Source organism: Castor canadensis, chromosome 2 (genome assembly GCF_047511655.1).
Source record: "Castor canadensis chromosome 2, mCasCan1.hap1v2, whole genome shotgun sequence".
Lineage (NCBI taxonomy): Eukaryota > Metazoa > Chordata > Mammalia > Rodentia > Castoridae > Castor > Castor canadensis.
Window position 1 is genome coordinate 182,750,411 of NC_133387.1, and position 16,870 is coordinate 182,767,280.

At 47.6% G+C, this 16,870-nt stretch overlaps 2 protein-coding genes across 7 annotated transcripts; one reads left to right on the forward strand and one right to left on the reverse strand.

Annotated features, from left to right (window-relative positions):
• The first annotated feature begins 6,342 nt into the window (after nt 1-6,342).
• Slc37a4 (solute carrier family 37 member 4) lies at nt 6,343-13,198 on the forward strand. Of its 6 annotated transcripts, none has more exons than XM_020174595.2 (10): nt 6,343-6,449; nt 7,962-8,303; nt 9,096-9,328; nt 9,615-9,858; nt 10,511-10,669; nt 10,881-10,966; nt 11,456-11,569; nt 11,780-11,845; nt 12,183-12,321; nt 12,452-13,198. In XM_020174595.2, exons 2-10 carry the CDS (start codon nt 8,156-8,158, stop codon nt 12,616-12,618), a joined length of 1,356 nt encoding a protein of 451 aa, XP_020030184.1. In that variant the 5' UTR covers nt 6,343-6,449; nt 7,962-8,155; the 3' UTR covers nt 12,619-13,198. The 6 variants fall into 6 exon arrangements, with proteins under 6 accessions (XP_020030184.1, XP_073922687.1, XP_073922689.1 ...); XM_074066586.1 differs by lacking the exon at nt 6,343-6,449 and adding an exon at nt 6,517-7,023; XM_074066587.1 differs by lacking the exon at nt 6,343-6,449 and adding an exon at nt 7,662-7,718.
• Nucleotides 13,199-13,725: 527 nt separating this feature from the next.
• On the reverse strand, nt 13,726-16,856 carry Trappc4 (trafficking protein particle complex subunit 4). The gene is made up of 5 exons (XM_020174590.2): nt 16,448-16,856; nt 16,129-16,303; nt 15,441-15,544; nt 14,588-14,714; nt 13,726-14,361 (listed from the first exon to the last, which is right to left on the reverse strand). Exons 1-5 carry the CDS (start codon nt 16,620-16,622, stop codon nt 14,283-14,285), a joined length of 660 nt encoding a protein of 219 aa, XP_020030179.1. The 5' UTR covers nt 16,623-16,856; the 3' UTR covers nt 13,726-14,282.
• Nucleotides 16,857-16,870: the final 14 nt, after the last annotated feature.

Sequence of the window (16,870 nt, forward strand, 5' to 3'; positions counted from 1 at the left end):
TAGTATTTGAAAGAAATTTATAGAATAAAATTGCCTTTAATACTACCACCAAAAGATTAACATTTTGAACTTAGTTGAAATTTGTAGATGTAATTTTTTTATGGACACAAAATAATTGGTTTTATTTGTACTTTTTTTTTTTTTTTTTTTTTTTGAGGTGGGGTCTGTATTGCCCAGTCTGGTTTCCAACTCCTGGGCTCAAAGCAGCCTTCTACCTCAGCCTTCTGAGTAGCTGGGACTGGGACTACAGGCCACCTCCAGTTTTAAAGGTAACACCAGTTTACAAAAAAGAAATTAACAGTTCATAGAGGTTCAGTAATTGGTCCAAGGAATCTGTTGAATACTTCAGCTTGGATCTGAAATTCATTCTGACCCCTTATCCTTGCTTTTCTCCTCTAGGGGGAGAGAGGCACTATTTTAGCACAGTTGATTTGGGTTATTCATCAATTGAAGTTGAGCTGTATTTTACCAAAGGAGGGTACCTCTTGCCACTAAGCATTCACATGTCTAAACAGCTGAATATATTCTTAATGACCATAAAGATTTGTTTTCTCTCTGAAGACTGGACAAATGACACAAGTTTTGAAAGTGGAAGTTTTTTGGGTTTTTTTTCTTCTTTCCACCCCCCCCCCATGCCCGCCCAGAACTGGGGTTGAACTCAGGGTTTTGTGCTTGCTAGGTGGCTGCTCTACCACTTGGGCCTCAGGCTCTTTTTGTTCTGGTTATTTTTGAATTGGGATCTCACTTTTTGCCCAGCTGGCCTGCACCATGATCTTCCCATTTATGTTTCCTATAATGGAAGGATATGCCATTGTGCCCAGCTTTTATTTTTTATTTTTATCATTTTTACATTTACTCACATGTATACATTGTTTGGGCCACCCTCCACTTTGCTCCCAGCTTTTATTGATTTAAGTGGCGTCTTACGAACTTTTCGACCAAGCCAGCCTAGAACCCACAATCCTGATCTTAGCTTCCCACGTAGTTTAGGATTATAGGTATAAACCACTAGCACCTGGCCTTTTTGTCTTTGGTACTGGAGTTTGAACTCAGGGCCTATACCTTTAGGCCACTTCAGCCCTTTTTGGGTTTTTTTCTGAGACAGGGTCTCCTGAACTGCCTGGGTCAGCTTCAAACTGTGACTCTCCTGATCTATGCCTCCTGAGTAGCTAGGATTACAGGTGTGACCCACCAGTGCCAGGCAAGAATTGTGGAGATCTTTGTACTTTTTTTTTTTTTTTCCCATTTTTGGTACTAGGATTTGAACTTGGCCTCATGATTGCTAGGCAGGCGCTCTTATCACTTGAGCCACTTCACTAGTCCTTTTCTGTGTTGGGTATTTTCGAGATAGAATCCATTGGCTGGCTCCTAACTGAGATCCTCCTGGTCTCTAATCAATTTTGCTGTGAACCTAAAAATGCAATTTTTTTTTTTTTTTTTTTTGCTGGACACAGTGGTGCACACACCTGTAGATCAATAGACCCAAGCTTCTGGGGAGGCTGAGGCAGGAGGATTGATTGAACCCAGGAGTATATAGACATGTATATAATTTATAAGTATCAATATAAATTACTTAAAATTATATATATTTTTAATCATACACACATGCGCTCCATGACAAAACTTACAGAATTCAGTGAAAACTGTCCAGAGGAAAACAGCAAATACTTCTTTTTTAAATGTAAGCATCTTGCTGGCAGAGCGGCTCAAGTGGTAGAGTGCGTGCCTAGCAAGCATGAGGCCCTGAGTTCAAGCCCCAGTGCTGCCAAAAAAAAAAAAAAAGTATCTCAATGACATAAATCCACACCTTAAAGAACTAGGAAAAAAAAAAAAAAACTAGTAAAAGCAAAGTACAAATTAATAGGAGGGAAATTAAGATTACAGATAAATGAAACCAAAAAAAAGTTCCTTGAAAAGATAATTAAAATTGGCTTGATTTAAAGAGAGCAAAAGAGGATGCAGAATGCCAGGTGCCAGTGGTTCATGCCTGTAATCCTAGCTACTCAGGAGGCAGAGATCAGGAGGATTTTGGTTTGAAGCCAGCCTGGGCAAATAGTTCCTGAGACCCTATCTCCAAAAACCCTCACAAGAAGGGGCTGGTGGAGTGGCTCAGGGCATGGGCCCTGAGTTGAAACACCAGCACTGCAAAAAAAAAAAAAAAAAGGTGTGACTGATTGCTTTATAGTTTATAGGGTGTTCTGTACCACACCACTGGGTAGAGTGGAAAAGAGACAGTCTTTTCTTGGTGGGGAGGCTGACAAGTTTTACATGGACAATTTCAACCTAATTGGAAAAGTTTCTATGTATATTTTAACATAGACACATTTATCTGTCTACATGTACACACACAAATGTATACAGAAAAAAGTAAAAACACAATATTAAAAAGCAATCTCCACTTGTTATTTAAAACTTCTCAGTCTTTGTTTTTTGTTTTTTTTTTTTTTTTTTTTTTTTGGTGGGACTGGAGTTTGAACTCAGGGCCTCCTCACACTTGCAAAGCAGGCACTCTTCTGCTTGGACCACACCTCCAGTCTATTTTGCTCTGGTGGTTTTTTGCAGATGGAGTCTTGAGAACTATTTGCCCCGACTGGCCTCCAACTGATCTCTGCCTCTCAAGTAGCTAGGATTACAGGTGTGAGCCACCACCTGCACCTGGTCCGTTCCAAATGTAATGGTAGTGTAGAACTTTAACAATGAAAAACGCTAGAGAGGTCAACATAACTGGCACTCCTAGTGGGCAAACATGGGACAGTTTGAGCACTAACAGATAATGATAGGCGCAATACATTTAAGTAAAACTCCAGGAACCCACAGATACTAACCTTTTTCAAAAGAGAAGGGAAGAAGGACAAGCTCTTTTTTTGTTTGTTTTGTTGTTGTTACTAGAGGGACAAGCTCTTTGCAGAAGAATACCAATTAATACAGGTGCTCTACTGCTTGAGCCACACCTCCAGTCCATTTTGCTCTGAAAGATGGGGAACTTTTTGCCTGGGCTGTCCCTGAACCACAATTCTCCCGATCTCTACCTCCCGAGTAGCCAAGATTACAGGTTTGAGCTAGTGGTGCCTGGCTACACTGATGGTTTTAACATCTATCATTTCTTCTCAAGTGGTAGAGCATCTTCCTAGCAATTGTGAGGAACCCTAGTACCTAAGTTCAAACCCTGGTACTGCCAAAAAAAAAAAATCATTGAAAGAGCATTGGAACAGGATACTTATGCAATATCATAGCCCCAGCCAGGTGCCAGTGCCTCACACCTATAATCCTACCTGCTCAGGAGGCAGAGATCAGGAGGATCGAGGTTCCAAGCCAGCCTGGGCAAACAGTTCCATGAGACCTTATCTCAAAAAACCCTTCACAAAAATAGGGCTGGTGGAGTGGCTCAAGGTGAAGGTCCTGAGTTCAAGCCCCAGTACTATCAAAAAGTATAGTCCCATAGGTTTCTTATTAATTACAAAGAGGAAAAAGTAGCTTTACAATGTAGAAATCAGGTGCATATCATTTTAACCAAAGGGACCAAACTTGCCACATGCCTCCTAGTTCACTAAAAATATCATCATCTGTACAGTATTTCTGCCAAATTGTCTGTCCTGATCCTAGTTGGAAAAAAAAAAATCAGACAAATACGGACTGGAGGTGTGGCTCACGTGGTAGAGCACCTGCTTTGCAAGCATGAAGCTCTGAGTTCGAACCCCAGTCCACCAAAAAAAAAATCAGACAAATCTATATTGAGGGACATTCTGCAAAACAACTGACTTGGAGTCTTGGAAAATACTAAAGTCACTTATGCATGGTGGTGCATGTATATAATCCCAGCACTTGGGAGGCTCAGGCAGGAGGACTGCAAAGTTTGAGGCTAGCCTTGGTTACACAGGGTCACATTGTCTCAACAAACAAGGAGGAGGGAAGCAGAGAGGGAGAGAGAGGAGAGAAAGCCAGGCACCAGTGGCTTGTGCCTGTTACAATAGTTACTCAGGAGGCAGAGATCAGTAGGATCCAATTCAAAGCCAGCCAGGGCAAATAGTTCTCGAGACCCTATCTCCAAAATACCCAACATGAAAGAGGTCTAGCAGAGTGGCTCAAGTGGTAGAGTACCTGCTTAGCAAGGGTGAGGCCCTGAGTTCAAACTCCAGTACTATCAAAAAAAGGGGGGTTATTCAAGGACAGACTGCACTTCTCCCCAGGAACCGCCCATCTGCATCTGAAAGGCATCTCCGCCCTCAGGCAATACACACAAAAAAAGGCTATAAAGCCCAATCCCCACCATGCAGTCTTTCTCTTCTCTTCTCTACAAATAAAATCTTTTGGAGTGGAGTCTGCCTGAGCTTTCATTCTCAGAGCGGGCTCAAGAACCCTGAACACCTGAAACTCCTTTGCGTGTCATCTGTGCATCTGTATGGGGGGAGAGAAAATTAGTCATGAAAGGGGGTAGGAGGAAGGATAGGGAAAAAGAGTAATGGGCGAATTTGAACAAGGTACATTACATACAGCAAGTGTAAGGCACTGAGTTCAGACCCCAGTGCCACAAAAAACAAAACAAAACCAAATAGTTTAAAAGAAAAAAGGAAAACAAAACAAAACCCTTTGTACATTTAATTTATGCTAATAAAAAATAAAGTCACAAAAGACTGTAAAGCTGGATTATAAAAAAGAAAAGGTAACAGGTAATGGTTTCCCACATTTCTTAGGTAAAGTGGGAATTCTTTGCTACAGTTTACTTACTCCCTTCTCCCCCATGCTGGGGAATCTAGTTTGCTTTTGGAGAAACTGTTCTGGTCCTCCCATCTACCTAGCTGAGAGCACAATGCGAGCTACATACTAGGCCTCTGCTCCTAGGCACCAGTTGAATTAGTGTTCAGCCACCCTCTGGTCCCTTTTTAGCTCATCTCCCCTTCCTGCCTTCCCAAGTTCCAATTTTGGAACACTTGTAATTCTTTAGCCATTCTTCTGTGGGATTGATGTGATAAAATTTCTGAGATGTCCTAAATTTAACTACAAAGGCAGGAGGATGGAGGAGAGGAGAGATAAAAGAAGTTAATCAGCTGAAACAACAACAAATAGCTCCACATTCTTGAAAAGAAGTTGAAACCTTGACTCAAAACTTCCAGACAGAGCAGGGGATGCAGCTCAGTGGTAGAGTTTGCCTACCATATGTGAGGCCCTGGGTTCCATCCCTAGCAGGGCACAATCTGATGTCTGCTACAACCAATCTAGAAGGTAAACTAGTACTTCTTTGTAGATCGTCCTATTTCAAAATTTTGAGTTCTCATATATATATATATATATATATATATATATATTTTTTTTTTTTTTTTCAGTACTGGGGCTTGAACTCAGGGCTTACACCTTGAGCCACTCCACCAGCCCTGTTTTGTGATGTTTTTTTTTTCCAAGATAGGGTCTCAGGAACTATTTGCCCAGGCTGGCTTTTAAAGGCTGATCTCTGCCTCCTAAGTAGCAAGGATTACAGGCATGAGCCTCTTATCTGTAGTTTTTTTTCTGCAAACGATTTTCTTTACTCCAACTTTTCACTATAAAATATTCTGACTTTTTGAGCTGGCAGAATGGCTCAAAGTGGTAGAGCACCTGCCTAGCAAGTGTATAGGCCCTGAGTTCAAACCCCAGTACCACACACACAAAAAAAGTTCTGGCCAGCACGTGTAATGAACGCTCTTATATCAGGGATCTCTTTTTCTCCAGGGCTTTTTTTTTTTTTCAGTACTGGGGCTTGAACTCAGGGCCTTCACCTTGAGCCACTCCCACCAGCCCTTTTTTGTGATGGGTTTTTTCGAGATAGGGGCTCGAGAACTATTTGTCAGGGCTGGCTTCAAACCTCCATCCTCCCGATCTCTGCCCCCTGAGTAGCTCAGATGACAGGCGTGAGCCACCCGCGCCCTACTCTCCAGGGTTTCACTGAGGTTGGTAAAAAACTGCGGATTGCCCATAATTATAAAGTAAGACCTAGAGAGGAGAGGGGGAGGGGAGGCGAGGGGACGGGGGGGGGGGAGGCCCTGTCCTTTAAATACTGTTATTAGTTTTTTTAAATCTGTGCTTCTGAAAGTCTGACTACAAGTTGAAATTTCAAGTTGTGCTAAAAATTACATTAATTTCTTACAGAAAAACATTGTTCTCCTACACGACCCCGATTGTAACTCCGGTAACAATCATTTTTGCCTTCCCTATTCAGCGTGTTAGGTAGTGGGAGGCGCTCATTAGAAACTGGCTCGTCTAATTCAGTCGGTTAGGTACGTACGGTACCCGGCCCCTAAAGGACGCTGTCCTCCAAAGAGCAGCGCGACCTTCAAGATTAAGCCTACGACCCTGGGAGCCCGCTCCGCGCGCGCACACGCGAAGGTACAGACGGAGGCCCCGCCCACCTCGGCGCATGCGCAGCACCCGCCGACCTGGCCCCTCCCGGTCCTAGTCCGGCTCACGCCTCCGTCCAGGTAGGGAGGTCTGTGGGGGAGGGGCATCACCTGAGGGCGGGGCTGTCGCAGGTCTCGCGGCTCCATTTTTGGCAGACTAACTTGCGAGAGAATCCCTGCAGCTGCTCTTCCGGGTTGAGGGGCAATACCTGGGTCTGGGGGTCGTGGAAGCGCCAGCGCCCTCCCTTTATATGGCCAGGCTGTGTTCCCTGCACCTCTCTCCTGCACCCGGGCCCCGTGGTTCCCGGGCCTAGAGTCAGGTGTCTTGGGTAGCTTGAGGACACCGGGGCTGGGCGGGTGCCGAGCGCGCCATCTCTGCCCTCTCCGCCCGGCTGCGGCTGCCTTGCCAGGCCGAGCCCCGGCTGGTGGAGCGAAGGGCCGGAAGACTACGTGCGATCGCCGGCTCGGCTCGCTCGCGCCCACGCCTTCTGCTCCAGTTGCTGCCCAGCTGGGCGGAAAAGCCGCATATCTGGGCCCTGGGAAGCAGGGCGCCTCGACACTCCCGCCCCGAACGCGCTGTGCACCTTCCCGCCCACAGGCGACCCTGACCCCGTGCAAACCCCAGCCCGACGGAAGCCCGCACTGACGTCACAGGGTAATGGGGACCCAGAGGCAGTTCTGAGGGGCCCCCATCAAGCCCTTAGTGGGGCTTTTTGCGTGACACAGTGGGGAGAACTGGGAGATTCTCCCGGCTGAAATTCTGCAACTACTGGAGTCCCCTCCTGTCCATGGTTTGCTTTCTGTATTTGTTACCATGGCCAAGAGATAAGCACAGTGGGAAAATATTAAACGGAAAAATTACAGAAATAATTCATAGGTTCGAAATAGCTTTATTTTTTTCCTTTTTGACAGCACTGGTGTTTGAACTCAGGGTCTCACGCTTGCTAGGCAGCCTCTCTTAATGCTTGAGCCACTCCACCAGTCCTTGAAATAACTTTTACTATAGAGTATTGTTATAATTGTTTTATTGTCAGTCTCTTACTGTGCCTAACTTAAAAGGTAGACTTTTTCATAGGTATGTATAGGGGTCTTGAAATATATCCCCCACCAGGATAAAAGGGGGGGGGTCTACTGTATCAGGAAGGTTACACTCCATTGTGTGCTAAGCACTGAAAGGCTTTTGACATAGGGTTGTTGGGGTTTGTGTTTGGTTGAAAGGAAGAGACTGAGTGAAGAAACGAATCTAGCTTATTGCAGTCTTGCCTTTTGCAGCCTATTGTGTCAGGCAACGAGTAAGCCTTCCACAAACCTTCCCCAAGTGAATGAAAGGTTCCTGGACGAAAGAGCAAGGCTAGATAAAGGGCAGCTCTGCTCTTCCTACCCCTGCCTCCCCTGGGCTCATGCAGACAAAAGTAATTAGGTTGAGCCTTTAATCACAGCTCATTTCACAGGCAGAAGGACATGGAAAAAAAGGGGAAGGCAGAAATCCTGGGGACACATGGTGCTGGCCTGGCTCACAGACATACCTCCCTCTGGGCCCCCCAGCTCCCCCACAGTTTAGCTCTCAGTAATCTGTTTTCTTGTCTCCCTCAGGACACTGGGTTCCCTAGGAGCTGCCTGGGGCTTAATGATTGTCCAGAAGGCGGCTATAAAGGGAGCCTGGGTGGAGGAGGGAGCAGAAAAAACTCAACTCAGCAAATCTGGGCACTGACAGCGCTACAAACAGGAGCAGAGTCGTTGTGGTCAGAGCTCTGTGTCTTGGCTGGCAGGGCTGGCTCTGTTCTACCATGGCGGCCCAAGGCTATGGCTATTATCGCACTGTGATCTTCACAGCCATGTTTGGGGGCTACAGCCTGTACTACTACAACCGCAAGACTTTCTCCTTTGTCATGCCATCATTGGTGGAAGAGATCCCTCTGGACAAGGATGATCTGGGTGAGCCCTGGAAGGGCAGGGTGGTGGCTGGGGATACAGAGCTAGCAGAACAGATTGAGTGTTTGTAGCAGGGTGGTGTGTACAGGAGTGTAGCATGCATGGAGGGTCTGCACAGCAGGATTGTGGCTAGTCAGCAGGTGTCAAATGACAAGGCTTTGCAGTCCATGTGCATGGGTGTGGGTGAAGGACTGAGGAGGGCTGCCTATCTGGTTTGTGGTGTGTTTATGCCTGTGACCCAGATGACTTCGGAGACACTGTTTATACTCAAGTGTGTTTGTTGGGTTATGAGCAAGGTTTTCACACCTGGGTGGGTGCAGGTGAGTGCTGACTCATGACATTGAGCACTGGGAAGTTGGCACAATGATTTCATGTGACCTGGCATGCTCTTTCCAAGAGCAACAAAGTCTCTGCCCAATCCTGAGCCCTTCATCCCATCCAGTGATGGGACAACAACTGCTAGAGGACTTGGGTTGGCATCCAGGGAGAGGTGGGAAACCAGACATATGCAAACCCCAGGGAGAGGAGCTGCTCCCTTCTTGTTCCGAGGGCTGAACTCTTCAAGAGGCTAAAAAGTCACAGATCAGCCTGGAGCTAGTACAGATGATGGGTAGGCAGGAGAGGTAGGGGGCAGCAGGTCCCATGGGTATAAAGACTATAGCACAGGTCCTCCTGTCTCACTCAACCTGCCAGGCACCTCTACACACCTGACCCCTTGCCTTCCTTCACCCATCCTGTGCCTCTGCCCTGCCCTAACCCCTCAGGTGTCCTGCTCCCTGCTCCTCTCTGCTGCAGGGCTCATCACCAGCAGCCAGTCAGCAGCCTATGCCATCAGCAAGTTTGTGAGTGGGGTGCTGTCCGACCAAATGAGTGCTCGCTGGCTCTTCTCTTCTGGGCTGCTCCTGGTTGGCCTGGTCAATGTAATCTTTTCCTGGAGCTCCACTGTATCGGTCTTTGCCGCTCTCTGGTTCCTTAATGGTCTGGCACAGGGGCTGGGCTGGCCCCCCTGTGGGAAGATCCTGCGGAAGGTGAGTGCGTCCAACAACCTTGTTGTGGATTGGCATAGAGGGTACCTGACAAGCATGTAGGAATACCCCTTGTCCACCCCATCTACCCTGACCCACAGCAAATTCCTCAGGAGTTCCCAGCCAGCTCCTGTTGCTTGTCAAGATATTTTAGGAGCCTGAGAGTGGTGGGGTCAGGTGGCAGATGAGGGAATTGGTCCTGCCAAGTAGAAGCACCCTCTGCCTCACCTGAGCCCCTCCCTATAGGGCTATAGGCCAGGCACCTACTCTGTCCCCCTCTGCCTCACAGTGGTTTGAGCCATCCCAGTTTGGCACTTGGTGGGCCATCCTGTCAACCAGCATGAACCTGGCTGGAGGGCTGGGCCCTATCCTGGCAACCATCCTCGCCCAGAACTATAGCTGGCGCAGCACACTGGCCATATCTGGAGCAATCTGTGTGGTTGTCTCCTTCCTCTGTCTGCTGCTTATTCACAACGAACCTGGTGATGTTGGACTCCGAAACCTGGACCCTGTCCCCTCCAAGGGCAAGAAGGGTAAGCCTTCACCCAAGCCAACCACTGGAGCACCTTCACTTGGCAGAATTTTGCTGAGTACTATTAGCCTTAGGCTTTGTCTTGTGCTACTCAGTGGATGTAGGGGAAGGGGTGGGTGGTAATGCAGGTCAGCTGGGGAATAAGTAAAATTGCATCCTGAGAGTTAGAGCCAACAGGTGCTGCAGATGCTGTGACTCATGTTATATCCTGGTCCTTCTCACGGCAGCACAGACTTACCCATGTTGGATAGCATCTTAAGTTTAAGTGGTTTGGGCTTGGTTCCTCCATCTGCCCTTAAACTGCCTCAGTTTCTCTTTCATTGATTGAGGCTTGCTGCAGAGCAGGGGAGAGGAGAACAGGGGCTTAAGGGGACACCCTTCACACAGGCCCTGGGCTGTGCCATGGACTTTGTCCCTGGCAGTGGTTAATGAATGGTGGGGGTGCAGTGGGAGTAGGGCAGCAAGAGCAAAGCCTGGAGACAGGTGTGTTGGTACACTTCAGTCCCAGTACGTGGGTGGCAGAGGCAGGAGGATGGCAAGTTTAAGGCCAGCCTGGGCTACACAGCAAGACCCTGTGTCAAAAAAAAAAAAAAAAACAAAATTTAAAAAAACCCAAGAAGCCTGAGGCCCACTTGGCCTCTTCCCACCTCCAGGCTCCTCAAAAGAGGAGAGTACCCTACAGGAGCTGCTGCTATCTCCCTACCTGTGGGTCCTCTCCACCGGCTACCTTGTGGTTTTTGGAGTAAAGACCTGCTGTACAGACTGGGGCCAGTTCTTCCTTATCCAGGAGAAAGGACAGTCTGCCCTCGTGGGTAAGATGAGTGTTGGGATAGGGGTGGGCATAAGGAGCAGAATCCAATACAGGGAGTGGGAAATCCAGGCTCTGTAGTCTTTCCCTGAAGCTGGGTACTCTTGGGATTGCCTTTCCATAGTTCTGGATTTAAGGTATCATGAGACAACTCCAACATGTAACGCCCTTTCATCCTTCTCCTCCCTTCTTTCCACCACAACTCCCCACTGCAGGTAGCTCCTACATGAGTGCCCTGGAGATTGGGGGCCTTGTAGGTAGCATTGCAGCTGGCTACCTGTCAGACCGAGCCATGGCCAAGGTGAGTGGGCAGAATGGACCTGAAAGAAGGCACTTTGAGTCTTCCCTGAATAGCTGGGATAAGCACTGGAGAGATGGGAGTCCTGGCCCACAGGCTGGTTGGGATAGCTGGTTTAGGTTGATGAGGTGGGAGTGGTTCCAAGTTCTTTTTACCTTCCATGAGGATGCAGAGATAAGTCTATTAGGGAAAGGGTTTAACTGATGTCAGGGAGAACCACAATCTCTCTGAGCCAATGTCACAGGAAAACTGGGGGTGGGGATGGACTGGGTACAGCCTCCCAGCACGTGTTCCACGCCTGCCCCATGGTGGAGGAAGGGATGTTGTGGAATTTGGCCTCAGACATGAGCATGTCCCAGGGCCTCCCAGAACCACCTGGGGCCAAGAACTGTAATGGGATTGCCAAAGACCTGTCAACAGTGGCCCTACTGTGTCAGAGTCCAGGGGTGGGGGTGCTCTGAGAGCTTGATGTTGCTGGGACTGTGTCCATAGGTGGGGCTGTCTGTCTACGGGAACCCTCGCCATGGCCTGTTGCTGTTCATGATGGCTGGCATGACGGCATCCATGTATCTCTTCCGGGTAACAGTGAACAGTGACTCCCCAAAGGTAAATATGGAGAGCCTGGCCAAGGGCAGGGCGGAAGGAGACAAAACAAGGGCCATTGTGACTGTTTCCCTCTTCCAGCCTGGGCTGGCCCTCCTCTGCCTTTCAGGTTTCTGTTTTCAGTTTTGTTTGCTTCTTACTTCCTCTCCTCTGTACTTTGGTTTCCCCCATCCACTCTGGGCCTGTTTTCTTCTGTTCCTTCTGCTCCTCTAGGATGTTGCTTTCTGGACTCCGGCTCTTCATCCTCTCGCTGAACTCACAGGCTTTACAGAACATGAGGTGCCTTAAAGTTATCTCTGGTTTTTCTTCTGGTCTCTCCTCTTTGTCCTATCCCTCTGCCTTGCCCCAGCCAACCTAGCTTGCACAAATTGTGAAAGAGCTAATATCCAACACAGATGATTTCTGTACCTCCTTTTCTTGCCCACCTAGGCCCTTGGATTGTGGCATCTGCTACTTTGGCTCTGTATTGTCAGTTGTACTGGGGAGTGGAGTGAGGAGGGTCACTTACTGTCCCTTTATTACTGTTTGTTTCTGGGCCTAGCACCTTCTCTCCTCTGGCAGTGGTGGGTAGCTAGGTAGCTGACTCTGAATGCCACCCTGTACTCTGCCCTTGCAGATCTGGATCCTGGTGTTGGGAGCTGTGTTTGGTTTCTCCTCGTATGGTCCCATTGCCTTGTTTGGAGTCATAGCCAATGAGAGTGCCCCTCCCAACTTGTGCGGCACCTCTCATGCCATTGTGGGACTCATGGCCAATGGTAAGTACTACCACCTAGAATAGCTGTCTTGCCCCTACTGTGTCTTGTACAAAGGCCTGCTAGAGGCAGGAGTGAGCCCACCAGCTTTACCCTCACAAATGGCTCAGGCTTTTCTTTTCCTCCCTGACAGTGGGCGGCTTTCTGGCCGGGCTGCCCTTCAGCACCATTGCCAAGCACTACAGTTGGAGCACAGCATTCTGGGTGGCTGAGGTGATCTGTGCAGCCAGCACAGCTGCCTTCTTCCTGCTCCGAAACATCCGAACTAAGATGGGTCGAGTACCCAAGAAAGCTGAATGAAGAGTATCAGCCAGCTCTGGAGCACTCCTACCTGTGGCCTTTACCTGCAGATGGTGCAGTGCAGAAAGGTTGGAGGCTGCTCCTGCTAGCACAGAACCTTCAACTGGAACCTTGGCCTTTCTGTATCTGCACTGTTCCTTCACCCAGGTGATATCATAACTAAGATGAGGTTCTAGCCACTGGTAACTTCATCATAACTAGGATGAGGTTCCAGCTCCTTACCCTACATTCTATTTAAACAATCGCTTTTGTTCTTGGACTCCATTAGCTCCTATTTCCTGCCTTCAAATGAACAGAAACTCCTGCAGTCAGGTGGCCTCCTGTACCCTTCTTTTTCTCTTGTCCCCATCCTACCGACTCCCACCTGAGATAATGCTGTTCCTGCTGCTGTGGGGCACTAATGGCCTGTAACTTCTGCTCTGCCTTAAGGCCTCTTCACAGTGAGCAAAGCTAATACAAATACCTCAGTCTCTTAGGGGAGAGGAGGCCACCACTCTCACCAATACTCTGGACAGTAGGGAACTGGAGGGATGGCTAAGATGAGTTGTTATAGAAGATTAAAACTAGATTTGATACTAAACATTCAGTGACTCATTCTTTCAAAAGGGTAACATAAGCTAGAGACAGCTTTCCTTAGGAAATTACTCTTGTCAATACCTAATACTTCCACCTCAACCAGAAAAGACTTCATTTCCTTGGAGTGGGAAAGGTGAAGTGTAGATGGAGCATTTAAGTGTATGCCTCCTTTGCCTTCAGTTGAACACTATACTTCAGTGGTAATTTTAGAGACAAAGCTCCTGGATTGTAAGTAGGTTAAATAACTCAATGGAGGAGACAGTATGACAATGGCTCAATGATAAATACATGATCAGAAAGCATGGGTCCAAACTCAGGCTGTCAGTAACCAGCTTGAACACGAGGCACAAAGATTTTTGTAAATATTTTGTAAATATTGTAATAGAATGTACCCCTAGGTTAGGGAGCAGATTAAGTGAGCTAAGTAATAAAGCCTGGCTCTAAGTGCCTGGTAAATGTTCCATCACCATCACTACCACAATCTCAGGCCCCCAGCAAGTCAAATAGCAATTCGGGCACTAGATCCAAGGCTCATGGTTCAAAACAGAATGCCATTTATTTAATGAACGCATACTTAAATTCTACCAGAATGTAGTCTCTCATCTTGCCATTGCTTTTCTTTTCTTTTTTTTAGTTAATTTTTTTTGGACAGGGTCTTGCCTTGCATTTTTGCTTGGGGCTAGTAGCTTTGAACTATGATCCATTACTGATGCCTCCCAAGTAGTTGTGATTACAGTATGTCCCACCACACCTGGCTCCCTTACCATTTCTATCTCCCCTTCCATGCCTTTTGCCCCAAACCATTGGTTAGGACAGCAAACACTGGAACAAAGGAATGTTTAATTACAGCATTCACAGGCCTACCTCCTTCATAAATAAATCTGTACAGAGTGGGAAGCAGCACCATGATATATACTGAGGGGAAGAGAGCATAGCATTCCAGCTTAGGGATCACTATTGTCATCAGGCTCAGTGTTCTGTCATTTTCAAGTGCATGTCAAGGCTGCTGCAACAGATCCCTCCTGGAGTGGAAACAGCAGAACCCCTGCTACAGGAGCTCTCATTTGGGAGTCCATGGCAGGTTCAGTTTATGACCCAGGTCCAAAAGTTCCAGCCTTTTCTGCCACCTCCAGAGCTAACTTCAGGTTTTGATCAAACAGCTCACATCTAGGCCAGGAGACAAAAATGTGTGAGGCTCTCTTCCTACTTTGGGTGTAAAGCCACAGTGAGTGCAAACACTACTTGAAGGATGTGAATCCCAAGGAAAGTCTTTGGATTCTCAAAATGAAGGGCCAGTCACTTGTCTTCCTTAAAAGTAACACTCTGTTACACTTCAAATGACTTTGGGGAGAGCCCAAGGCTTTGACCAGGATCTGGGAAATGAACCACCTACCTGATAGGCATTTCCAAGGAATAGAATGGATTCTTGAGGGCAAAGTCCGAGTAAATCTCATAAATTTTTCGGAGAAGAGAATCTATTCCAGCTTGCCTAGGATCTGCCAGCACCACAAACTTGATCCCTGGAGAGAAGCCAGGAATGGTTACCAAGGGTAGAGAACACAAGTAATGTCACTTTGTATTTTTACAGCTCTTTCAATTTTGTAGAGTACGATCATAAGCCCAGTTTTTATTTTATCCTTACTGCTGCATAAAGCAAAATCTATAGAAAGGGGCCAAAGAAATGGAAGTGACTATTATGTCACCCAGGCTGAGACAAGGCTTTCAGTTCTAGCTCTGCCACTTACTTCAAGACTTGGAATCCCTCAGCAGAAACAGTGCCAAGCAGAGGACAAACTCAGGCAGTTTTCAATTATCTGCATTAAGGGAGTGAAGTATTGACACAATCCAAAGGCCATTTTCATTTGGCTTTCAAATTTCATTTTGGAACAACACTTATACCTTCCAAATATGAGTAACAAAACATGTAGGTGAATGTTAGGGCTGGTAGAATGGCTCAACCAGTACAGCACCTGCCCAGCCTGCCCAGCAAGCATGAAACCATGAGTTCAAACCCCAGTACAACCCCCCCCCCCAAAAAAAAAATGACTTATCCAACCCAGGATAACCAGGGCTGAGCATGAACAAAATCAGCTTCAGATTAAATATTGGCTTTGGATTCACAAAATAAATAGAGGTATCTGTTTAATTGTCCCAGGATAACCTGGCACCCCTCCCCTCCTTCCTTATCAAAGCTGTCTTTGGTCCAGCATGCCCCATCTATCCCTTTGGCCTATCTGGAAACATACCTGTCAGTGTCTGGAAGCAGTGCAGTTTGAATGTGTCTGTCTCCAGCATTTCAATGCCTGAGCTTCCTTGTTCAGGAGACAGCTGGGAGCCAATGGCAAAGAGCCTGCATGCAAAGGAGGAAAGTTGGGAATGCACTCCAGTGGTCACCCAGGTGACTCTACCTGCTTTTCAGCCTGAGGCAGTTAAGAGAGGTAGTATGAACTGCTGGGCAGCAATGTCACAATTTCTTTTAAGGTCATTTGGCTTCAGCATATATTTTACCACACAATGTACTTTACTTCCTATTTTGCTACAAAACATGTCACTATGAAAACTTCTGAGTAATATGTACACTTTGGGGAATATGTGCATGCTTACGTAGTTCATGGTAGGCCTTTACCAGCACCTCTCATATCACAGTTGAGGGCAAGAAAGGATTTTTAAAGGTAATTTTAGTTCAAGTGTCTTAAAGATGAAAAAACTAAGGCTCAGAAGAAGAGAAGCTGCTCAGGGAAAATCACACCACTTTTGGTATTACCTAAAACTTAAGACATACTGGCTCAGTTGTTTTTCTATTCATAATACAAGAACCGGTCACTTTATAGAAAGATTAGCACTGCTCCCAGGAAAGTGCCCACAGAACCGCCAACCCACCCATCCTAGAGCAGGTGCAGGCCAACTGCACTAAGAAGCACTGGGGGTACTTACGAGTGGAACATGGAGGCCAGCATGAGTTTCTCATTGGAGGTGAGACGGGGACGGCCGAATCTAATAGACACCGGGTAATTAGCAGGGTTACCCAGATACTCCAGCACCTCTTTCCCGTCGGCCGTGTACTTGCCGTTCACGTCTATGCCGTTGATGGCCAGCACTGCGTGGCCCACTGCAGAGGCGAGGCCAAGAGTCAGCTCAGCTCCAGTGCCTAGATCCCGCCCAGGAGATGAGGGACCCTACTCACACCCAACTCCCCCCACCCCACACCTTCACACCAGCCCACTTCCCCGCCCCTGGCCCGCGCCCAGCCCACCCCGGATGCCGTCGCGCTGGCCGAAGGCGACCAGCACACGCTCGTCGTGCAGCTTGAGCAGCAGGTCCAGAGGGTAACTGAAAGTTTTCTCAGCCTCAGCTCGTGGCGCGTAGCTATCAAACTGGTAAATCAGGCCGCCAGCTTTGTTCACCACGTACACACTAAAAATCGCCATTGCTACCGTGGTGACACTTAGGTCCGTGCACTTTCCGACGTCCCGCCCCGGAACCGCCTTCACGGGCCCCGGCCCTGCCCACTACTCCAGCTTTCTCCTCCCAGTCCCCCGCCTGCCCCCTACGGCGCTTGCGCACTCGGAGATGCACTTTTGGCACTCGGTAATGCCGGGAGGCTAGTTGCCGGGACCTGGAAAGTTATTTTCCGTTTCTAAGTGCCAGAAAAGAGCACTGTACGGCTATTTCACAC